The sequence below is a fragment of the Triturus cristatus genome, chromosome 6 (genome assembly GCF_964204655.1).
Source record: "Triturus cristatus chromosome 6, aTriCri1.1, whole genome shotgun sequence".
In the NCBI taxonomy this organism is placed as follows: Eukaryota; Metazoa; Chordata; class Amphibia; order Caudata; family Salamandridae; genus Triturus; species Triturus cristatus.
This window is the reverse complement of record NC_140589.1, coordinates 1,442,841,329-1,442,866,724: the sequence shown is the minus strand read 5'-3', so window position 1 is coordinate 1,442,866,724 and position 25,396 is coordinate 1,442,841,329. Positions and strand designations below refer to the sequence as shown.

Sequence of the window (25,396 nt, the reverse complement as noted above, 5' to 3'; positions counted from 1 at the left end):
CCTACTTCCCCACTTGCCCTGAGTAAGTGACCAGGAGCCCAGCTCCCACAGCCGCGTGGCTTGCCAGACAGCAGCCACCAACCAAGGCCCCCCTATCCCTCATAGGATAACATTGGGCCCAACTCTCTCTGCACCCGGCCGTCCTGAAACCGCTGAGGGTGAACCAACTGTACCTACCTGACACTGGGGGACCCCTGAGTCCATGCCCGGAATTTCAACACTACCAGTCGAGTACTTACCCTTAAACCGCTAACTTCATTTTCCTCATAGGGTAACATTGACTGGCTTTTTCTTCAAAAATCTTCTAAGTGTGAACTTTTCAAAACTGCAAAAATTCACCAAAAATCAGCCAAGTGACAAAAACGAATTTACTCACCTGCTCCTAGGTGAGCTCCCAGTGCTGGATCTTGGTGCCCAGCCCTGACTCTGAAAAGTGTTCACAACTATACTTACTTCTAACTCATTTTCTCCCATAGGAAACCATTGTCTGCTTTTCTGTGAAATTTCTTCTAAGTGTCTACTTTTGCAAATTTGAAATATTCTTTTAAAATCGTACCATTTCTGCAAACGAAATTACTTACCTGCTTTTGATAAGGACCCCAGTCCCGGGTCTAGGCACCCAGTCCTGGATTACTAAAGTAACGATAAAGTACTCTACCTGCAATTTGAATTTCTTGCCATAGAGATCCATTGAATGTTTTCTGTGAAATATTGTCTAAGTGCTAACTTTTGAAATAGCTAAATATTATTTAAAAATCATTACAGTTATTAAGTCGACTTTCATCACTTGATTCTGAATACTGACCCCAGGCTGGTTCTAGGATCCAGACCTGGAATTCCAAAAGTAATCTGAAAAGTAATTTATTACAAATAACCTGAATTTACCATTGAGCTCAATGCATTGTTATGTTTAGGAAATAGGATTGTTTATTGCAACCAACTGTGACTGTTTACACAAATTTATTGCTTGAAACAAAAGGATTTATATTCAACCTCTCATTCTGAGAAAGTATATTTTTACCCCCTTGTGGTTCTAAAAATAAAACAAGCATATATTTTATATATACAAATCATTGGCCTAGAGTTCAGTTATTGAGTGTGTGAAACCATTTGCTGACTGAGTGGGTACAATAAATGCTTTACACTGTCCTCTGGTACTGCCTTACTGCTCGACCAAGCTACCACTTTTGAGAGTAAGGTCATACCTAACTTTGACCTCTATCAGCCTCTGGGGGACTGTGGACTCTGTACACCCTGTACCTATTAGGGAACAGTATATACAGAGCCACTTTCTCACATTGGTGGATCAGCGGTGGGATACAAACTTGCATTTGTTGGACTACTTGGTTACCATCTGATCACACGACAGAACTCTTAAAAATTGCCTTTAGAATTCTGATTGGTTTTTCCAAAATTACTAAAAGTCTTGCTAGGGCCTTGCTTAAGTCCCATTAGAATTTTAGAAAAATAAAAGTCACTATAGTCAGGGTAGAGGGTTAGAACTGTCAGGTTAGAATGTCTCAAACAAACCCAGCTATTAGTGATAATAATAACATGGACCTGGTGGAGGAGCTCGACCTCACACCTTACTTACACTTGTCTTTCAAGGAATTGAGGTCCTTATGTAAACTCAAAAATTTACAAATGGGTCAGCATCCATCCAAACAAGGGCTCCAGGAGCTCCTGGCTGAGTATGCTAAAGACCACCCATCTGAACATGGTGATGGCCAGTCAGATGAGGAAAGGGAAACAGGGGAGGAGGACAGCAACCTCCCCATACTATTCCCTAGGGAGGAGATGGCACCCATACCCTCCAACTCAAGACATAGCATCTGGGCACCTAGAGACCACACAGGTGGCTCTGGTCCCAGAGACAACACTGGGGGACCCCCCAGTGAAGAGGACAGCCTTGTGAGGCTGGCCAAAAGAATAGATCTAGAGTCCAGGCTCCTGGCTCTAGAAAAGGAAAGGAGAGAGATGGGTTTAGCACCCATCAATGGTGGCAGCAATAATAAAAACAAGGATAGGGAGGAAACTTCTGACCTTAAAATCCCCAAAGGGATTGTCCCTAAATTTGAGGAAGGTGATGATATCACCAAATGGTTCACAGCCTTTGAGAGGGCTTGTGATATCAGGAAAGTAAAGAAACCTCTCTGGGGGGCACTCCTGTGGGAACTGTTCTCTGGTAACTGCAGGGACAGGCTTCTGACTCTCTCTGGGCCAGAAGCAGGATCCTATGACCTCATGAAGAAAGCTCTGATTGAGGGATTCGGATTCACCACTGAGGAGTATAGAATTAGATTCAGGGGGGCTCACAAAACCCAGACCCAGTCCTGGATTGATTTTGTAGATTTCTCAGTGAAGACACTGGATGGTTGGTTAGCTGGACATGGTGTGCAGGATTTTACTGGATTGTACAATTTATTCATGAAGGAAAATATTTTGAGTAACTGCACAAATGAAAAGTTGCATCAGCATTTGGTAGACCTAGGTCTAATTTCTCCCCAAGAATTGGGAAAGAAGGCAGACCACTGGGTCAAGACTAGGGTGACCAAGACAACCACTGGGGGTGACCAAAAGAAGGTGGTCACAAAACCTCCCCAGGGGAAAGGTGGTGAGAATCCCCAAGATAAAAAGTCTGAGTCTTCCAAAGGGCCCCAAAAACCTGTTCAGGTGGGTGGGACCCAAACTACTCCCTATGTGCCCCAACCATATAGGGGGAAGAACTTTGATCCCTTAAAGGCCTGGTGTAATACCTGTAAGAAGCAGGGACACCTAACTGTATCTTGCCCCCTAAACAAAGCCCCTAAGGCACCCAGTACAGCCACTCCTGGGGCAGCAAGTATACAAATGGGATCAGAGGTGTACCCTGAGCAAATCTGGGAACACACTGAAGCAAGTTTAGTCTCCTTGGGAGAAGTGGAGTTTGCCACTGTGGCTGTGTGGCCCCCCAACTTAAAGAAATACTTACAGTACCCCTGGGTAAATGGAACTAGGGTAGAAGCTCTGAGGGATACAGGTGCCAGTGTCACTATGGTGAAAGACACACTGGTTTCCCCTGAGCAATACTTGATTGGGAAGTCTTACCCAGTCACCAACGCTGACAGTGTCACCACTAGTCATCCCATGGCCATGGTAACATTAGGCTGGGGGGGGGTTACTGGCCTGAAACAGGTAGTGGTCTCTCCAAAGTTGCCAGCTGCATGCCTGCTTGGAAATGATCTGGAAACCTCAGCCTGGGCTGAAGTTGAGTTAAAGGCCCATGCAGCCATGCTGGGCATCCCTGAATTGGTGTGTGTGCAAACCAGAGCACAGAGCAAGAGGAAGGGTGAAAAAGTAGGTTTGGAGCCTGGAATAATGGCCCAACCAACCAAGAGGAAGGGCAAGGAGACTGGGGGCCCAGCTTCTGTACAGCCAAACACTCAGAACCCCTCTCCCCCTGGAGAGGATGTAGATACCCCTGAGGGAACTGAGTCCATGGAGCTTGACCCTTACCAGGTTGAACTCTTGGGCCCAGGGGGACCCTCTAGGGAAGAGCTGTGCCAGGGCCAGCGAGACTGTCCCACTCTTGAAAGCCTGAGACAACAAGCTGCTTCAGAAGCCAGGGGAGATGTCAGTGGTACCCACAGAGCTTATTGGGAAGAGGGATTACTGTATGCTGAGGCAAGAGACCCCACTCCTGGAGCCACCAGGAGGGTGGTAGTGCCACAGAAGTACAGGGAGTTCCTCCTAACTTTGGCTCATGACATCCCCCTAGCTGGACATCTGGGGCAATCCAAAACTTGGGAAAGGTTAGTGAGTCACTTTTACTGGCCCCAGATGCACCAAAAGGTGAAGGAGTTTGTCAGCTCCTGTGTTACCTGTCAGGCCAGTGGCAAGACAGGTGGCCACCCAAAGGCCCCCCTCATTCCACTACCAGTGGTGGGGGTCCCCTTTGAAAGGGTAGGTGTGGACATTGTGGGTCCACTTGAACCTCCCACAGCCTCAGGGAACAAATTCATTCTAGTAGTAGTGGATCATGCTACTAGGTACCCTGAAGCAATTCCACTTAGGACTACTACAGCTCCTGCAGTAGCCAAGGCCCTCCTGGGTGTCTTCACCAGGGTGGGTTTTCCTAAGGAGGTGGTTTCAGACAGAGGTTCCAACTTCATGTCTGCTTACCTAACACACATGTGGAAAGAGTGTGGAGTGCAGTACAAGTTTACTACACCCTACCACCCACAAACCAATGGCCTTGTTGAGAGGTTCAACAAGACATTGAAAGGTATGATCATGGGACTCCCTGAGAAACTCAAAAGGAGGTGGGATGTCCTGTTACCATGCTTGCTTTTCGCTTACAGGGAAGTGCCACAGAAGGGAGTAGGTTTCTCACCCTTTGAACTTCTGTTTGGTCATCCTGTAAGGGGACCACTATGTCTTGTAAAAGAGGGCTGGGAGAGGCCTCTTCAGGAACCCAAACAAGACATAGTGGACTATGTGCTTGGCCTAAGGTCCAGAATGGCTGAGTATATGGAAAAGGCATCCAAGAACCTTGAGGCCAGCCAGGAGCTCCAGAAGCACTGGTATGACCAAAAAGCTGCACTGGTTGAATTTCAACCAGGGCAACAGGTGTGGGTTTTGGAGCCAGTGGCACCAAGGGCTCTCCAAGACAAATGGAGTGGCCCTTACCCTATCCTAGAGAGAAAGAGTGAGGTCACCTATCTAGTTGACCTGGGCACTAGCAGGACACCCAAAAGGGTCATCCATGTGAACCGCCTTAAACTCTACAATGATAGGGCTGACATCACCATGCTGATGGTGACTGATGAAGAACAGGAAGCAGAGAGTGAGCCACTCCCTGACCTCCTATCCTACAGCCCAAAAGATGGGTCAGTAGATGGTGTGATTTTCTCAGACACCCTCTCTGCCCAACAGCAGACTGACTGCAAGCAAGTCTTGCAACAATATGCTAGCCTCTTTTCCCTGACCCCTGGTCTGACAAGCTGGTGTACCCATGATGTGGACACTGGTGACAGTGCACCTGTCAAGAACAAAATCTATCGACAGTCAGATCAAGTCAAGGAAAGCATCAAAGCTGAGGTCAGCAAGATGCTGGAGTTAGGGGTCATTGAGCCTTCAGAGAGCCCCTGGGCTAGCCCAGTGGTTCTGGTCCCCAAACCTCATCAACAGGGTGAAAAGAGAGAGATGAGGTTCTGTGTGGACTATAGAGGGCTCAACTCTGTCACCAAGACAGATGCTCACCCTATCCCAAGAGCAGATGAACTGATAGACAAATTGGGGGCTGCCAAATTTCTCAGTACCTTTGACTTAACTGCAGGGTACTGGCAGATTGGCATGGCCCCAGGAGCAAAAGAAAAGACAGCATTCTCCACCCCTGATGGGCATTATCAGTTTACTGTGATGCCCTTTGGGTTAAAGAATGCCCCTGCCACCTTCCAGAGGTTGGTGAACCATGTCCTGGCTGGGTTGGAGTCCTTTAGTGCAGCTTATCTTGATGATATTGCTGTCTTTAGCTCCACCTGGCAGGATCACCTGATCCACCTTGGGAAGGTTTTAGAGGCTCTGCAGAGTGCAGGTCTCACTATCAAGGCATCCAAATGCCAGATAGGGCAGGGCACTGTGGTGTACTTGGGCCACCTTGTAGGTGGAGGCCAGGTACAGCCCTTACAACCCAAAATCCAGGCCATCATGGACTGGATAGCTCCAACAACCCAGACCCAAGTCAGGGCATTCCTTGGCTTGACTGGGTACTACAGGAGGTTTGTGAAGGGGTATGGGTCCATTGTGACCCCCCTCACAGAACTCACCTCCAAGAAAATGCCCAAGAAAGTTAACTGGACAGTTAGTTGTCAAAAGGCTTTTGACACCCTAAAAGAAGCAATGTGCTCAGCACCAATTCTAAAAGCTCCAGATTATGCCAAGCAGTTCATAGTGCAGACTGATGCCTCTGAGCTAGGGATAGGAGCGGTCCTATCCCAGACCAATGATGAAGGCCAAGACCAACCTGTTGCTTTTATAAGCAGAAGACTACTCCCTAGAGAGCAGCGTTGGAGTGCCATTGAGAGGGAGGCCTTTGCTGTGGTTTGGTCCCTGAAGAAGCTGAGGCCATACTTGTTTGGCACTCACTTCCTAGTTCAAACTGACCACAGACCTCTCAGATGGCTAATGCAGATGAAAGGGGAAAATCCAAAACTACTGAGGTGGTCCATCTCCCTACAGGGAATGGACTTTGAAGTGGAACACAGACCAGGGACTGCCCATGACAATGCAGATGGACTTTCCAGGTTCTTCCACTTAGACAATGAAGACTCCATAGGACAAGGTTAGTCTCATCATCTTTCGTTTGGGGGGGGGTTGTGTGAGAAAGTGCCATCTTTCTTGCATGGTATGCCCCCACTTTTTGCTAAATTGCTGAATGTACTTCGATTGAGTGTACCCTGGGTTCCTGCCAATCAGGTGCCCAGGGCCTATGTTCCTTCCTTAAACCACACAAACTCCAAATTGGCAAACCCTAGCCACATGTCAGCCCCTAGTAAATGGTACCCTAGGTACCCAGGGCCTTGTGACCAGGGAAGGCCTCTAAGGGCTGCAGCACTCATTGTGCCACCCTCAGAGGCCCTGTACCCTTACACACACCCACTGCCCTTGCAGGCTGAGTGTCTGGGTGCAGGACAAAACAAAGAGTCGACATGGCACACATCACTGTGTACCATGCCCATCACCTACACTGCCAAGGCATATGTCAGCCACCCCTCTAGCTGGGTGCATTACGCCTATGGTGTGGGCACAGGAGCAGGAGCCCTGTGCCCCTACAGTACCCGGGTCCATTCCTGGGCACTGTAAGTGCAGTGCTGTCATTTAAAAATACATGGTGCTGAGAGCTTGTCAAACACGAGCTCCACAGCACCATATTGGCAACACTGAAGCCTGGGAAGTTTGGTATCAAACTTCTCAGCACATTGAACCCACACTGATGCCAGTGTAGGATTTAATGTACTAAGCACCCCAGAGGGCATCTTAGAAGATGCCCCCTTACAGCTAACTTGCAATCCACGTCTGCTCTGAGGCTGCCCAGGCTGCCACACAGCAGACACGTTGCTGGACCCCTGGGTGGGAGAGCCCCTGCTCTCCCGGGCCTGCAACAATGCACATCCTGGGTGAGGTGAGAAATCTCCTCCCCCAGGATGAGCAAAGGGAAGCTTCAAAGGCCTGCCGCCAGTTGGAGTTTCCCCAGGCCACTGCAACCCCCCACTCTGGCGGGAAGCTTGGCCGGAAACCCCATACAAGGACAGAGGATGTGCCAGCCTGCCCACCCCACCCCTCAGGTGGGGGAGGCGAGGTGAAGCACATCTCCGGGCTCTCGCCATCTTGAAGATGGGAGGCCCTACCCTATCAGGATTAGGCTACTGCCCCCCTCCCACAGGAGAGAGGCAGGATAGGGGGTGTACCCACCCCAGGACAAGGACCCATTGGTCCCTGGCCTTCACCTACCTGTAACGCCCCTAAATCTAGTATTTAGGGGCCCCCTGAACCTTCCTTCCGGAGATTCCAGATAGAAAAACGACAAGAAGAGCAAGAAGAACAAAGACCTGCCCTGCAGCTGCTAACAAGAGAAGAAGACACCAACTGCTTTGGCCCCAGCCCTACCGGCCTGTCGACTCTCGAACCTGCACCAGCGCGGCATCCCACGTGGCCAGCAACCTCACCAACCCCGGAGGACCTGGCTACCTTTTAGCTCTAAGCCCCTGGGACTCCCACGAGTAGAGGCTCTACTCAAGAAACCTACTTGCTATCCCTAGCACCAGCCCGGGACCGCGGACCCAACACACTCTGCACCAGCCAAGCCTGGCCAGTGCCGGAGTGGACAAAGACCCAGAGGACGACCCCACGGCGACTGTGACCCAGAGTCCGGCACCCAAGGACCCCCCTCGACATCCCGGAAGAAGCCTGCAGCCTCAGAACCAAGTGCCACCCCAGCCGCGATCAACCAGAGGGTAAGATTCCCGACGTCAAAAGGCACCCCTGCACCCGGCGTCCTACGACCCCCTGTGCCCAATCCCGGGGTACCCACCTAACCTACAACTACCCAACTTACCTCTCGAAGTGGTGGTGGCACCTGAAACATCCTCGTCCCCGAGCCTGCAGCCTCTTTCCAAACCGGAACATTCCCATTGATTTCCATTGAGCGCCCTAAGGCTCAAAAGCACCCTGCACCCAGCCGCCCGAGTGGCCCTGGCAGTGCCCTCTCTACACTAACCTACTTCCCCACTTGCCCTGAGTAAGTGACCAGGAGCCCAGCTCCCACAGCCGCGTGGCTTGCCAGACAGCAGCCACCAACCAAGGCCCCCCTATCCCTCATAGGATAACATTGGGCCCAACTCTCTCTGCACCCGGCCGTCCTGAAACCGCTGAGGGTGAACCAACTGTACCTACCTGACACTGGGGGACCCCTGAGTCCATGCCCGGAATTTCAACACTACCAGTCGAGTACTTACCCTTAAACCGCTAACTTCATTTTCCTCATAGGGTAACATTGACTGGCTTTTTCTTCAAAAATCTTCTAAGTGTGAACTTTTCAAAACTGCAAAAATTCACCAAAAATCAGCCAAGTGACAAAAACGAATTTACTCACCTGCTCCTAGGTGAGCTCCCAGTGCTGGATCTTGGTGCCCAGCCCTGACTCTGAAAAGTGTTCACAACTATACTTACTTCTAACTCATTTTTCTCCCATAGGAAACCATTGTCTGCTTTTCTGTGAAATTTCTTCTAAGTGTCTACTTTTGCAAATTTGAAATATTCTTTTAAAATCGTACCATTTCTGCAAACGAAATTACTTACCTGCTTTTGATAAGGACCCCAGTCCCGGGTCTAGGCACCCAGTCCTGGATTACTAAAGTAACGATAAAGTACTCTACCTGCAATTTGAATTTCTTGCCATAGAGATCCATTGAATGTTTTCTGTGAAATATTGTCTAAGTGCTAACTTTTGAAATAGCTAAATATTATTTAAAAATCATTACAGTTATTAAGTCGACTTTCATCACTTGATTCTGAATACTGACCCCAGGCTGGTTCTAGGATCCAGACCTGGAATTCCAAAAGTAATCTGAAAAGTAATTTATTACAAATAACCTGAATTTACCATTGAGCTCAATGCATTGTTATGTTTAGGAAATAGGATTGTTTATTGCAACCAACTGTGACTGTTTACACAAATTTATTGCTTGAAACAAAAGGATTTATATTCAACCTCTCATTCTGAGAAAGTATATTTTTACCCCCTTGTGGTTCTAAAAATAAAACAAGCATATATTTTATATATACAAATCATTGGCCTAGAGTTCAGTTATTGAGTGTGTGAAACCATTTGCTGACTGAGTGGGTACAATAAATGCTTTACACTGTCCTCTGGTACTGCCTTACTGCTCGACCAAGCTACCACTTTTGAGAGTAAGGTCATACCTAACTTTGACCTCTATCAGCCTCTGGGGGACTGTGGACTCTGTACACCCTGTACCTATTAGGGAACAGTATATACAGAGCCACTTTCTCACAAGATGCAAGTGCAAAAAGTTACATTAATTCAAGTGCAAATTCAATATTATTAAAAACACGGCGAAAAATGCATTTTGAGTGTAAATAAACAGACATAAAAGCAAAGAACACACATAGTGCAATGTGCCTAGTGGCAAATTAGAATACTGTCATAGCTCATTGTCATTGCTATTGTGTGCCTCATATTTCGCAGTAAAGGATGTGCATTTGGGCTCAACTATTTGATGAATATAAGTTCATCAATGTTAATGGCTAGTGCCAATTTTGATAAGTTGAGACTGAACTAATGTATAAATCAGAAAGAATAAGACCACCATGTCAGGCCCACCAGGGTCGCTTAAAGGGAAAGAAAAACCACACAAAATATATTTGTACAGCGGTGCAGGGAAGGAGGATAAAAAGATTTGGCCCGTGTTATGGGTGGAGCAGCCGCTCCTACCACAAAGGCCACCAAAGGTACATTACAGATCATTGTTGGCGCGTTCAGGACGTACGTGAAAAAGAGAGAGAGGAACATGGGCTAAGCCCTATTGCTAGCAAATTAACACAACTCATTGTCGGCAATTGTCTGCACAGTCAGAGATTCGCACACTTTAGCTAGCCTAAATGTATATGGAGATCCTCCTCATGATTGAGGCCTCCCGGGGTCTTGCTGCAACGTTTGATAATATATTCAGATTCCAGGCGTCGCAGATGACGTTCCCGTTTTCCTCTTGCATTCACTGGGACCCTGTCAATACCAAAATATGTGATTTTAGTGTTGATGTCTTTGATGTTAGCATGCATTAAATCACAGTGTTTCGCTATTGCGTATGACATATCACCATTCTTGATTGCGCGCAAGTGCTCAAGAATGCGCTTTTTCACAGGGAAAATAGTACTACCTACATAGCGTAGGCCACAAATGCAGGTTAACACATATACAACATACTCTGTGTTGCAATTGATGAAATTGCGTATCTTCCACATTTTACCATTCGGAAGACTAAATGTTTTCACATTTGTGCTACAGCTGCAAGCTTTACACCTCCCGCATTTGTGAAAACCTGGGAGTTCCCTCAACCAGGTTTTTGATGCTTTGTTTTTTATGGCCAGATGACTATGTACAAGGAGGTCTTTGAGAGATTGACACTTTCGGTATGTTACATGAGGTGTGGGACTGATCAATTTACCAATTATAACATCGCTCTTAATAATGTGCCAATGTTTCCGCACTATGTTATGAACATCTTGTGATGCGTGATTGAACGTGGTAATCAGTCTCACTTCCTGTCTCCCGCTATCCTTAAGCTTAGGGATAAGTAAGCTATTTCTGTCTCTCATGCCGGCCTTTTTGGCAGCCGCTCTAATGTTTCTGCCTGTATATCCTCTGCTTTTAAAACGGGCCTGCATATTTATAGCCTCTTTTTCAGAAAACTCAGGGGTGCTGCAATTTCGCTTAGCTCTTAAGAGTTCCCCATAGGGGATACTCTGCTTCAATCCAACAGGATGATGGCTATGTGAGTGCAAAATACTATTTCCTGAGGTGGGTTTCCTGTATAGATTTGTTTGTAGAGTGCCATTTTTTACTTCAACCTGTACATCTAGGAACTCTATAATGGTGGGGTCTTTCCTGCTAGTAAACTCAAGATTCAAGTTGTTGGTGGATAAACCTTGTATGAAAATGTCCAGGTCATCCTGTGGACCATCCCATATCAGAAAAATATCGTCTATGTAGCGGGTCCAAAGGATGACATTGTTCTGGTAGGTTGTATTGCCCTCATGCCATAGATGCTCCGCCTCCCACCACCCCATCAGCAGACAGGCGTAGCTTGGAGCAGAGCAACTTCCCACCAGTGTATTGTTCATACCACTGGTCCTCAAAAAGAAAACAATTGTTGTTAAGACAAAATCATAACATTTGCAGCAACACCATAGTGTGATCAAACATTTTAAGAGGTCTGTCTCTCAGATAGTATTTACAAGCCTCAATGCCCATATCATGTTCAATGCAAGTATACAAAGCAACAACATCAATTGTTGCCAGGATGTATGAATCTTTCCACGGAATCTCTTGTATTTTTGACAGAAAGTCCGTGGTGTATATATATATCTTTGTGGCAAGATTTTATACATCCGGCATACTTGATGGAAACCTACATCAAAGCTGTTTGGTGTTATTTTTTAACATCTTTACAATGTATGATGTAACCTTTGTGTAGTGATTTTGATCAAGGAAATGTTTTTTGTACCAGGGAAGTATTATTGTTCTCCTTTCATAGTGTACGGATTATGTCTATATACATCTTTGTGGCAAGATTTTATACATCCAGCATACTTGATGGAAACCTTCATCAAAGCTGTTTGGTGTTATTTTTTAACATCTTTACAATGTATGATGTAACCTTTGTGTAGTGATTTTGATCAAGGAAATGTTTTTTGTACCAGGGAAGTATTATTGTTCTCCTTTCATAGTGTACGGTTTATGTCTTCAGTTTTGTACTGAGGCTCATTCATCTTAGTATAATGGGGATAAGTCCTGTGAGTCCTCCTTTATGGATTTTATCAGAACGACTCTTCTCTGATAGTTCTTTATTGATGTGAACAATACGGATTACAAGACTTTTGTCTTGTTTTTTACCCTTTTGGTCCACGAGTTCTCTTTCCCCTTGGAGGGTAGATGATAGTATCTGATAACTCTCAGATGGTTATTTAAGGGTTTTTATCCCTCTTCCCTCAGGGCTCTATTTTATCGGGCCTATAGGGTGTTTTTTATATATACATATTCTGTGATGGTGATCATAGGTTCTATTAAGAGCCAGGCTATTTTCCTACTATTCCTACATACATTTAGTCAGTTGTTGGTTTTGACCTTCTGCTTCTCTTTGAGAACTGTTGTAGGGTTATTTCGCAGACCCTTCTCTGGTAGGTATAGCTATTGTATTTAATTAAAAAGTTAAGGAATCTGCAGCTAGATGTCTCTATCAGATGAAGATGTTACTTTCCTTCGGTAACGTAATATCTGGTAGAGACACAGTCTAGCCGCAGATTCCTTAACGCCCTGCCCATCCTCCCCACTCTGCGAAAGACCTATGAGACAAAGGGTTATACCCTGTATCAATACTGGTTTGTATACCAGTGGTCTCTGTCTCATGTAATGGTGACTCAACAAACATTTTATTGTTGTTTCATGGGTCTCGTATTGGTATGGCCATACCTCTCACTTCAATTGGTGAGTGGTCTGTAGAGTGGAGAGTGTTCCACTTTTTGAGGATGGTTCTGCTTCGGGATGCAGGGTTTCACGTACCCTAAGCATCATTGATTAATGTGGGTTTTTTACCTTAAACCCTTTGGATGGTATTGGCATACCATTTCATGTTGTTTGTAATTGGTGGTCGTTTTTGGGCACAATGTTTCCACAGCCAGTTTCTAGACTGGCACCGTGTTCTGGCGCTGAAGTTTTCACAGAAGAAGCTGGCGTCCGGGCTCCGGAGGGGACTTATATGGCTCCACTGACATCATATCTGGAGACGACGTCATCACGGAGCCGTACGACCGCATCCACCGGTGGGCAGAGGTACTGCAGAAAAATGTCCTGATCCAGACTGGCGCATGGGGAAATTCTAAAGTTAAAGAATCTGCACCTAGATTGTGTCTCTACCAGATATTACATTACCGAAGGCAAGTAACTTGTACAGCTGCTGAACTTAAAAGGTTTTAAAAAAATTCTAACTGAAGTAATCTGCACACATATGCAAATCACTGATGATGTTAAATTAAACAACTATTTGTAAATGAGAATTAAATTCATAAATCGACTTCCGCTGTGGTACTGTATAAACTGCTCAGCAAACGGAGTTATTGCCCAAGAATACATTTCTCATTCCACTTTGACAGTTAAAATGAAGTACAGTAACAGAGAAACTCCTATCACTCAAGCATATGATGAATGGAAGTCTATGTATGTTTTGGCAATTAAAAGCAGGCAGCGTACAAATAGACTTATTGAATAAAACCTGCAGTTCTTTCATGGTGCCTTTTGTTGAAAATACAAAACCGGTTACATTGTGCTTAGTTAATGGTTTCCTAAAAGTCCAATGGTAGCACAATCCGATATGTGCACTGGTGCTGCTTCAAGTGCTGTGTGGCCCTACAGTGATGTTTGACTGCAGCACAAATATGGCCTCTGCAATGGGTCACGTAACCTGACCTGCTTGAATGCGTCAGGCCTCGATGGACCTTGCGATAGATGCAATAACGCTGCAATGAAGGAACGTAAAGGGGGGCCCGCACAGTTCATCTCAAATTGGGGCTCCCGTGGGCAGGCCAACTGCAAACAAATAAAACACTCAGAAGCAGTAAGAAGGTTAAGGAATGAGTAATGGGGAGCCACTCACCTTACTTTGCACTGGGGCCCCATGAGGTTTGTTATGCCACTGCTGCAAACTTCACATCAAGGATATCGAGGGGCACTAAAAATGAAAAAATTCCTAGTTAACATGAATGAAAATCTCTATTTTATTAAGGACACGGAGGAAATGATTATGCATTACTTTCTTCACTTTTATTAAACAGCATGTTCAAAGTTCAAAAGTAAAAAACATTACTACACAAGCATTACAACTCCCATGACCCACAGGGAGTAACCATGGTGACCATAAGCCTACCAGTAAGAGTCTGTGAGTCCATATAACGTAAACCACGTTGTAGTTCGTCATGTTCTTCACTGTAGGAAGTTAAGCACATTGGACCTCAATCCGCCTTTGAACCGAACCTAAAAGAATGTGATGATTGATAAGACACTTCCAACTGAACATATTAATTCCCAGTTAAAGACATTTAAAGTCATAACTTTATCAACCTTCAGTAAATCACATGAATGACATTTCCATCCATTAACTCTAGTCTCGAACATTCTGAACAAGCTCTCCTTAGTGCATACAAGAGCACCTCAGAACATATACATACCTGCAATGTCAAGAAATAGCATCTAAACAAACAATGCAGAATTACAATTTATCTCTGAGTAAAGTCATCGGTACTTTACTGTTAATCTCGGTATCCATCTCACCGTCTCAAGTTATTAATATATAGATATCCCTGTAACTCCTCCAGGGTAGAATAGCAGAGAGATAACATGCTAGGGAGGGATAATCCTCGTCCTTGAAATTTTCCTTCACGTTAACTAGGAAATGTTTCATTCTATGTCAGGACCGGAGGCGAGGATTATGAATGTTTAAAGGTTACTTACCCCAAATGCGGTAGCGTCATAGATCACTTTGAAATAGAACCTTTTGAATTTCGATCCATGGACTAATCCGCCGCTTTCATGATATCCTTAAGCTTGCCACCTACCTGTACAGACTTGGAAGCCATAGCGCCCCTAGTCGAGTCAGCCCTGAAAGCAGTGGTACCAATGCCGGCGTCCGCCATGACCCACCTTACCCACCTGGCAATGGTCGGAGAGGACACAGCTTTGAATGGTTTCTTGAAGGCAATCAACAGTTGCCATTCCCCTGGAGGTCGATCCTCCATTGTCATGTCCTCATAGGCCTTCAGGCGCCTGACCACATACAATTTGGGGGCCTCTGGAAAAGCTGGACAAGATGCTGACCTGGTACTCGTCTTTGTCCTCCTGGAAATGGTGAAGCTAACCCCCTCCGGGGTAAAGATCCTAACTGACGGATCTAAGGCTCGCATGTACGAAGCTCTCTTACAAGATATAAGACAGAGCAGCACAGCCAGCTTCACTGAGATCGCCTTTCTAGAAAGGTACTGGTTGTCCTGCCAGGAGGATATCAGGCGTAAGACCAAATTGACGTCCTAGAGGCCTGAGTACCGAGGGGTCGAGATATCCTGATGCCTTTGAAAAGCTTACTCACCCAAGGCTGTACACCCACCGTAATATTGTTCACCGGCACGTGGCCCGCTGAAATAGCTGATCTGAATGAGCTAATGGTGCAATATGCCAGTCCCTCATGGAAGAGCTCTGCCAAGAAATTCAAAATGTCAGTAACACTGGTGCCCACGGGATCCAGTTGTCTCACCACACACCAACGAACCCATCTCCTCCATGCCGATCTGTACTTCTTGGTAGTTCCTGGAGCCCACGTCTGCTGGATGAGGGACTCAGCTCTCTTCGAAAGTCTGACATCCTTCCAGCATTGCCTGAAATTCTGCACGCCATGAGAGGAAGATGGCACTGAAGAACTATAGGATGTGGATGGCCCAGAGGATCCGTCAGAATCTCGGGAAACGTTAGCAGTAGCACCAGAGCAACGCACACCAGCTCCAGGAGAGAAGAGAACCATGCTTGTGATCTCCATTTTGGTGTGATCCGTACCAGAGACGCCCACTGACGTCTGCCTCTCTCTGAATTAGGAGGAAGTGCGGAGAGACGTAAGCTTGATCCATCGACCAGTCCTGGAGGAAGGCATCCACCGCCCCCCGCTTCCGGATCCTATCTCCAGCTTACGTAACGGGGAAGCTGTATGTTCCATCCGGAAGCAAACAAGACAACCTGGCAAGGGCCCCATTGTGCCATCAGAGCCTGAAAGACCCTCGGGTCGAGCCTCAAATCGCTGGCATCCTTGAGGCACCTGGAGTTCCAGTCCACCACCGAGCTCAGAGCCCCTGGAAAGTACTCTGCTTCCACAGAAAGTTGCCGTTGGAGGTAGTAGTGCCAGAAATCCTTGGCCAGTTCTGCCAGAGCTCGTGAGTGGGTCCCGCCCAGCTGGTTGATATATTGGACTGCCGTAGTTTTGTCTATTCTCAGTAGTACACAGCACAATACCTTGTCCCTCGTGAGGGACCGAATAGCAAACGATCCCGCTAGTAACTCGAGACAATTGATGTCTGGGCTCAATTCTTCCTCGGTCATCTGCCTCCCATGGAGATCGAGCCGCATCTGGCCCCCAGCGAGGTAACTGGTGTCCAATTCTATCACTAGGTCCAGACAGGAACTAAAAATTGCCCGCCCGTTCATGCCTCCATGTGGTCTATCCACCACTGTAGCTCCGTCTTGGCCTTCAGCGTCAGTGACACAAATTCTGAATACATAAGACCCCTCTGGAGATGGGCCGCCTTCAGTCTTTGCAGGTCCGTGTAATGGAGCGGCCTGTGAAAATGGTTTGTATCAAGGAAAATACCAACCCAACAATCCTGACCAACTGCCGCAATGAGATCTTGTCCCTTCTGAGAACCTTCTTCAGCTCCTTCTTGATCTTGGTTATCTTCTGGTCTGGTAAGCTCAGGGTCGCCGCGCTGGAGTCTATGCAAAAGCCCAGAAAAGTCATGCTCTGCTGGGGGACTAAATCCGATTTCTACTGGTTGATGAGAAACCCCAAGTTCTGGAGCAAGGTAATGGTGGTATCCAATAGATTGCGTGTTTGATCCAACAGGAGAATATAGTTGAGGTAAATTATCAACCTGATGCCCAGTGTCTGCAGATGTTCCACCACAGGTTTTAGAAGCTTCGTAAAGCACCATGGTGCTGATGACAGACCAAAGGGGAGGGTCCGAAACTCGAAGATTTGCCTTTTTCATTCGAATTGGAGAAACCTGCAATGTGGAGGAAAAATGGGGACCGTTAGGTAGGCGTCCTTGAGGTCCAGATGTGCTAACCAATCGTCTTGGAGCAGAAGGTCCCTGAGGAGATGGATCCCCTCCATCTTGAAATGGCGGTAAATCAGCCATTCGTTGAAGGATATGAGGTTGATCACGGGACGGAAGCCCTTGTCTTTTTTCTCCACCTGAAACAGATTGCTGATTAAGCCTCTGGGGTGGAGAGCAGTTAAGTGTATCGCACCCTTGGCCATTAAGTCTTGTACCACTTGTTTGATCATAAACACGTCCTGTGTGAAAAAATACAGTGGGCGGGCCTTCACTGACTGGACCGGAATTCTGTAAAACTTTATGTGGTACCCTTGCACAGTCTCCAGTATCCATTGGTCTGCCGTGATTTCCCCCCACTTGTGTGTGAAAAAATGCAGTCTCCCCCTCAACTGTAGAGACAATGAATTGATGGGGCTTACCGTTGTAACTGCCGCTGTTGTTGGACCCTCCCCGGTTCCGGTTCTTCCTTCCTCTCTCACTACCGTGGGTGGGGTAGAATGTCTTAACTGACGCGAAGCAGTGAAGAAAGAGGAAGGACTACGATGTGCTTTATGTTAAATGGACTCACGGACTGTTACAGGATTGGCTCATGGACGCCATGGTCACTCCCTGTGGTTCATGGGAGTTGTGCTTGTGTAGTGATGTTTTTTACTTTTGAACTTTGAAACTGCTGTTTAATAAAAGTGACGAAAGTAATACATAATCCTCGCCTCTGGGCTGACATAGAATTAAAAAAGTTGGAAGCGCACCCTGGTGAGCTGATCGTTGCTAATGGCTGAACATTTAACTAAGAATGCCTAAGAAACTCACAGCAGTCTTGACATAAAGTAAACCGTTTTCATCAATAAATGTCATGAACGAAAGTTAGAACCCAGAGGTCAAGCAGTCTTGGCATGAAGTAAACAGTTTGAAGCGACAAATGTCATGTATGGAAGTTAGAACCCAAAGGTTTCCTCTGTATAGCTACAGTATGGTTCACTGTCAGCAATAATATGCGTGGGTTGTTCGTGTTTGTTCATCACCAGATTCGTAAAGACAAAAATCTAAGCAAGTTGGTAGAAATACTTTATTGCATTATTCAACCCCGACTCAGGAGGCATGGAGGAGCAACATGAACCAGTTGCTGACTTCTCTACGTCTCCTATGGAATGTCAGCCTTCACATTCTACCTTAAATCACACAACAACCTCACCGGATGGTTGTCAACCAAGATACATGATTCACAATAGGTCTGTCTCTTTACTCCCAACTCCCATTTATTACCACTTTGGAAAAATCTTCACCCTATAAATTACTTATTCCATCCAGAGAAGCTTTGCTTCCCACCTCCCCTTCACCCCTTCCACCATGGAGACACTCCAGTGGACAAAACCACAAATGCAGAACACTGTGTTCTACAAGATCCATGTAGCATAATGTTTATTTGTGAATGGCATGCTGCAGAGCTTAATAGCATTCTGGTATTATAGCATGTGCCCCAAACTCCAATAATTACTTATCTTGGCAAGATGCAATGCTGCTGTGTTGCTTTTTTACCCAAAGACTGTAAATGCGGTTGCATCCACATGCAAACCATTACCACTAAGGCCCTAATTACACGTTAGGCAGAAGTCTTCCGGCCTATTTCACACTAAATTGTTCGGAAAGTTATATAATTATGCAGTCATGAAATTACCGTGCAGAATTCTGCATGATATTCCCTGTGCCGAACAGTTTAATGCTTCTATTTACTGCCTGCTTTGAGCGGGTTGGAAATGGGAGCTGTGGTTTCCCTGCGGGATGGCGATGAAGGGAGGAGGATTGGGACAGTATGGGAGGGTAAGCATAAAATAGTTTTGTCAGGGGTAAGTATTGCATGGATGTAAAAAGCTTGGCAGGTACTTAGCTCATATAATTGGGCTGGTGTTCCCGCACCTGGAACACTGGGCACTTTGTGATGAGAAAGAACTGTATCCCCACATGGGGATTTCACTCCACCTGACTCGTTATACCATAATATGTCATTTAAAGAAAATGTTATTAGTATTTTTGCTTTGTGCATTATGTTTGAAAATTCTTACCTTCATCTTTTAGGGAGGAGACAGCTCAAAAGTGGTCAAGCTTAAAGATGGAGTAAATACTGTTTCAATAGAGGTGACAGCAGAAGATGGCACTATTAAGATATACGTGATTGAGGTGACAAAGCTAGCAGCAAATGCTGCATTTCTTCAAGGACTGACATTAACGGAGGATATTCAACTCGTTCCATCATTTGCATCCAGCGTATATGAATATACATGTATGTCTTTGTGATTCTTTCAATTACCAGTTTTTGCTTTTTCACATTGATTCCCAATATCGATATAAACCTAAAGAGAAGAACTCAGGTGCTTGAAAGGACAATGGCCGCATTGGCAGTCGTCAGGGGCATTTATCACACTAAAGAAGGGGAGAGGGGCTCACAACTCTACTCCGACCCCCCTAAATGCAAGATTGTACACGCCAAAAAGGAGTAGAGACAGTGAAAAGGAAATGGTCTCAGTGGTGGCACGTGCACATTGTGAAAATACTGCCCTCACGCACAAATTTGTGACATGCTTCATCATCGGGCTTTGCTGTAGTCGAATGTGTGACTACAGGGGGGCTCGTTCTCGACAGTTTTGGCTTTATTATTTGTGAAACTCGTACAACGAGAGCAAGTTACATAGGGGCGCCCTCTCTGTTGGGAACAATTGGTTCCGAGGAATACCATATCTTGGTATCGAGGGCCTCATTACACCAGTGGGATCAAGAAAGGTATATATGTAGACAAATTTGATCTACCACGGTGCTTTTCACTTTATCACAATAAAGGAGTATGATGTAAAACAAAGCAAACCAGCTGAACGTTTCAGGTGAAAACTACAGGCAGTAAAGTGATATTGTAGTATAGAGAGAAATAGTGTGCCTACGTGACCAGTTGGGTTGGTGAGTACTAGGAAAACAATGATTAATTTTTGTTCACTCTCTCTTCAACTCTCTCCCTCTCACTCTTCCACTCTCCCTCCCTTGCTCAGATATTCTCATTCCCTGTGTCCTTCTCTACTGTCTCTGATTCCAGGCTCTCTTCTCTCTCCCACTACTTTCTCCACTCGCTCTCCCCCTATCATTATCTCGCTTTCTTCTTTGTTTTCCCTCTCACACCTCGCTGTCAAGTCCTAGAACACCCTTCCCCTCCACCTCCGCACTTCACCCTCGATGACCAACTTCAGAAAGGTACTCAAGACCAGGCTCTTCGACTCATACTACCTGCACAGTGCCTGGATACCCGTCACTCTATACAAATACCAATTGAGTGATTGACCCACACACGCTGCTCTCTTTGTCTTACTATCTCTCTGCCTACCCCTCTCTCTGATTCCCTTCCTCTCTATCTCGCACTCCCTCCCCTCTCCCCCCACTAATTCTAGTTGACAAGTTAGAATATGCATGGCACCTTTGTTACACCACTGCTTCAAGAGGAGGGTTTTCAAACCTTTTCTGTGGGAAACAGTGTGAGCATGCCATTCTCGTTCGCTCACAGTGCAATCTTTCAATATTTTCTCCCCATGGTACCATCTGCGTGGGCCGGCTGCCATTGGTCCCTCCGTTACATGGGTTTTGTATTCAGCCTTACGATAGGACCGTGGACGCTCTCAGAATACAGAAGTGTTTTTATTTAAAGACCACCAGAGGCTTCATAATATGCTAAGTATTATCAGCCTGAGTCACGCGTTACAGGCTTAAATTCTTTTGTGCCCTAATGTTTTCCTAACTACAATTGCTTTATTAACCTTCTTGTTTTCTCAAATTTGCTTGAAAATGCACCATTTGCCCACTCTATTTTTAAAATGTTCCTGGGGGTAGACCTTCCTTGTACTCTCCTATGACAATTTAGCTCGCTCACTTACCACAGAGCATTCATCCCAAACTTTTACGCACAGTCAGTCCGGCTCTGAATCTGAATCATGCTACACAAATCGCAAAATTCTAACAATTTTTGTTTTAGTTCACATGCATTTCTAAATAGTGCGCCAGGATGTACAACAAAGTTAACTTTTTCATTCGTTTTAAAGACGTCAAAGCTGTTTTTCACACACCCTTCATTCAGTACGTGACAAGGTTCTCTATTCAGGAAGGTCTTGAACTCATTTTTCGGTCTCCCCAAGCGGCAGCGTTAACTATTGACCAGCCTCATATTTTCAGGAAAACGAATACATGACATTATCGCAGGTGTGCAGCGCCCATTGGGCTGAAAGGGCTTCAGCCATCTCCCCCCCTCCCACCCCATCGCCCTGTCGTGTTCCGTAGCCCAGGCTGCAACTGTATGGGTGTCTGCTCCAGGGAAAGCCTAGGCGAAGTACGTCTGGGGAAGAGTGCGTTGGAATAAACATTTTCTTTTCTCTGACAGACAGCTTATCTTGCTGCTTGCAGTGTGCAGGATTTCCACTTCACTCCTCCCTAACTCACTTTCACTTATTCATGCACACTCCAAAGCTCTGATTTACTTTCACTCTCATTGACACTCTCAAACACACATACTTTCATTCTGTCCCATTCACTCTCAATCACTCACAAACACACTCACAAAAGCATAGAGAAATAACATTTTTGTTTCCCTTAGCTGGCAACCTGGAGGCTCCATAGCAGCAGCAGCAAAGCAGAAATCTGGTGCTGGGCATTGGAACCAGCAACCATGATTCCCAACAAGGAGCCAGATGGAGCAGCAAGGGCAGGATTGAAAAGGGGAAAACCCACCTCAATACCCCTCTCAGCTTCTTGATAGGCAGGGCCACTGGAATTATGCGTCAGGGGAGGGCCAAATTATGCAGCAAGAAAAGCCAAATTATGCAGCACAATGTGCCATATTTTATGATAGTATAATTTGATTATTTTTGTCATTTTTACACTTGTTTACACTTTCTGGGCATAGGTTGCACCTCTTTGGTACAAATTTAACATCTAAGTATAGCAATAAGCAGCAGAAAGGTGACCAGTCAACCTTTGCGACGGGACTTCCGCTACGCAACACGTCGTTGGGTTTTTAGTAACTTTTGAACCATTTGAGCTAGAAACAAAATCTTTTTTTGTTAAAATCTGGAGATTATTCAGCAGGTGATGTGATGTGGCAAATGTGGCAAAGCCATAAATATGCAAAAAATGCCACGGCCACACAATCACATATTTCCAGTGACCCTGTTGATTGGACTGGAAGCACAGGCCTATAAAAAGCTGGGATAGAACTGGGTATCCTGTCCCTGCTGCACTTTGTAGCTTTTCATTGGCTTCAGGGATGCACTGATGTGTGCCCTGACACCCCCATTTTAGCAGATATACTGAGCTGCCTGAGGCATGTGCAGTATATCTGCTAAATAAAATAGATTTTGCCAGTATTAGGGGATCGTAGTTGAACTATGCCCCTCAGACATCTCTCGGTCCACCTCACAGAAGGCCCTGAAGGTCTTGGTCATTTTAGTTTGGCGGACAGACATATATTAGACTGAATGATACCATGGATAGACAGCACCTGGCCCTTCTACCACAAAAGCTTCCTGCCACAGCAGCATGTTTTCCCCCAGATTGCTCTGCCCTCGTGTGTTCTACCTCTAGATCATTCTTACCATCTCTGCAAGTGGCAATTGGTTTTTGGAAAGCCTTATACCAAAGGAAAACAGTGCCTGCCCAAAATCCAAGACACATTCACATCTCAAAGGATCCAAGCAGCTAAGTGTAGTCCAGTGGGCTAACACACCTACTTCAGAGACATGGTCCACCTAGCTCTCCTCTTTTCAGAGTCCACCTGGTTTAAAGCTCAAACTTGGTGCTCAGAGACTAGAGTTCAAAATTCCAAGTTTTTTCTTTAACTATTCTTTTCTGTTCAGGCCCACTCTTTCCTTCCCACGTGCTATACAGTGCAGTTTACTTTCTATTGCATTGCCCATAGGCTGCCACCTGAACCTTAGCACTGTTCATTCTGCTCTATGTCCTTCTCTCCACATGTTGCTGCCTTCTCACCTGTTCCCGTTCACTTGGCAGCTATTATTTAGAATTGTAAATGGTGGTCTGGGAACTTCAAACATAAACCCTTCACATACTGAAGGATTTTGGATCGTTATATATTCACTTCCCTGGAGTGGTTGAATCAGGTAAACCCCAAACTGAGTGGATGGAGGGGTAAAGCATAAAGCTTGTGAGGACAGGTCAGCTGCAATGATGCAATAAAAGTAAGGGTGGGCGTAGCAGGCATAGTGCCTCTATGCGTATTTCCACAGAGTTTGAAAAAACTCTGTGGAAATACGGTACACTCCCTCCCCTCTCCCAAATTAAGAAAAAAATAAAAAATAAAGCACTTACCTGCGTGGCTGCCTCCTCCTCTGCCTGGCCGCTCTCCTTCCTGCTCCTCGACGTCCCTGTCGTCCTCCTTCTCCTATGAAAAAACACTACGTTCTTTTTTCTTTTTTTTATTAATTTGGGAGGCTGAAGGGGCTGGCTAACTCTGCTCTGCCACAAAGAGTAGTTTTTGCCTAAACACCGCATTTGGAATGGAGCACGGAGTAGGCAAAAATTCTCAAACTCCGTTGATGGAGTGGAGTTACCCACCCGGGGTTAAATAAAAGGGATTTCTTGCAGGAGACTCTGTTAGTGCATGTGACACCATAAACAAAGGTAAGTACTCCAATTATGGTGCCCTCAAATCATGGTCACGGTCACCTCAGGGGCAACACCAATAAAACCAAGATCCTACCAATAGGAAAAGATGTCTCATTTCAGCCTTGTGAGTGGTGGCCGGAGGGTGCGATACCTCCATCTATTACGGTGAAGGTAGCCAAAAACCTAGGAGTGCAGTTTGATACCGCTCTCACCTTCCAATCACACGCAATGACAGTAGCAGGGACATGCTTTAGCCTAATCAAGTCCTTGAAATAATTCTTTGATTAAATTCCACTCACCACAAGAAAATCAGTGGCGGTTGCCCTGATCCTCTTGCCCCTGGACTACTGCAACAGCCTCCTGTCAGGGTCCAATAAACAAAAAGACTCCAAGTGGTCTAACATGCTGCAGGTCGTTTGGTACTAAAACTCCCATGAAGGTCCTCCGCATCTGCAGCCTTAACAACCCTCCATTGGCTTTCGCTGCATAAGAGAATACTCTTTAAGATTCTTTTAATCACCTTTAGAGCCTCACTTAAACTGGGACCAAAGTACCTCTCAGCGAGGTTCACCCCCTACATTACAACCAGGCCCCTTAGGTCCTCGTCAGCTAACCTTCTCAAACTCCCATGTTTTAGATGTAAAACAAAGGGAGAAAAAACAGTGGCCGCCTTGGGAACCAAGCCTGGAACCTAATGTCAATTCATCTGAAATTGCTAAAAACAGAAATACAATTTAGGAGGGCACTGAAATCTTGGAAATTCGGATCCTCAGATGAATTCTGTCTCTCACTCATTTAGGATCTCCTGGGCTTCCTCTTACCTCTAAACCAGCGCCAGGATGCTCCTTTCGGAGTGGCAGTTTAGCGCTTTATAAATACCCCATTCAATTCCATTCAATTCAATACAATGGTCCCCTCAGTGTACAAAAGCTCTGAGTACTCCACTATACTGCTGACTGTACCATCCATTTTCCTATGAGAGAGCACCAGGCATCTGTTCAGGTGAAGGAACATGGGCTCCGCACTGACTGAGGGGGGAGGCATTGTTTACTGGCTGGAGCTACAGGAACCCTTTGAGAGTAGTGCAGCAGGGTTATGAGCATGTATACGCTTTCCCAATCACATGGGTCTACTCTCAGGTCTCCTTCTGGCTAGCTCAATGCAATCCTGCAGAAGTGTTTTATGCTGTTGATGCTCACCATAACAAGAATTAAAGTACTGTTTACATGGATTCAGCTCCTTCACTAACATGGCTGCCAGCACTACTTCCAATGGTGAATTTCTGTTGTAGCATGAACGCATTTAAATCTATGCTTTTTTGTCTAACCTTCTTTCATTTAGGGAGAAAGAACCAGTGCCTGGGTTCAAGTTTGTGTAGGTGTCATTCTGTATTTTATTGACTTAATTTAGAGTTAACAAATTGGGAACTGACTGTATAGTTGTAATTTACAATATAGCCTCATTGCTCTCACAGCAGTGTTTAGTCATTTAAAAGAAGTGTTGCAGGTCAAAAACTGAAAAAAGATTCATTCACTGTTTGACGGCTACCTTTGATGACATAAATTACCACATAAAAAAGATACCCATCCCCACCACGATC

General features: G+C 45.7%; 1 protein-coding gene across 1 annotated transcript in view; it reads left to right on the top strand.

The window, feature by feature from the left end:
- LOC146821513 (uncharacterized) overlaps window positions 1–25,396 on the top strand; it is a 436,639-nt gene that overhangs the window by 86,264 nt on the left and 324,979 nt on the right. Inside the window, exon 2 of the mRNA XM_085612507.1 lies at window positions 19,222–19,426. Within this exon, the coding sequence (XP_085468633.1) occupies window positions 19,222–19,426 (205 nt within the window). The remainder of the gene's footprint in view (window positions 1–19,221; window positions 19,427–25,396) is intronic.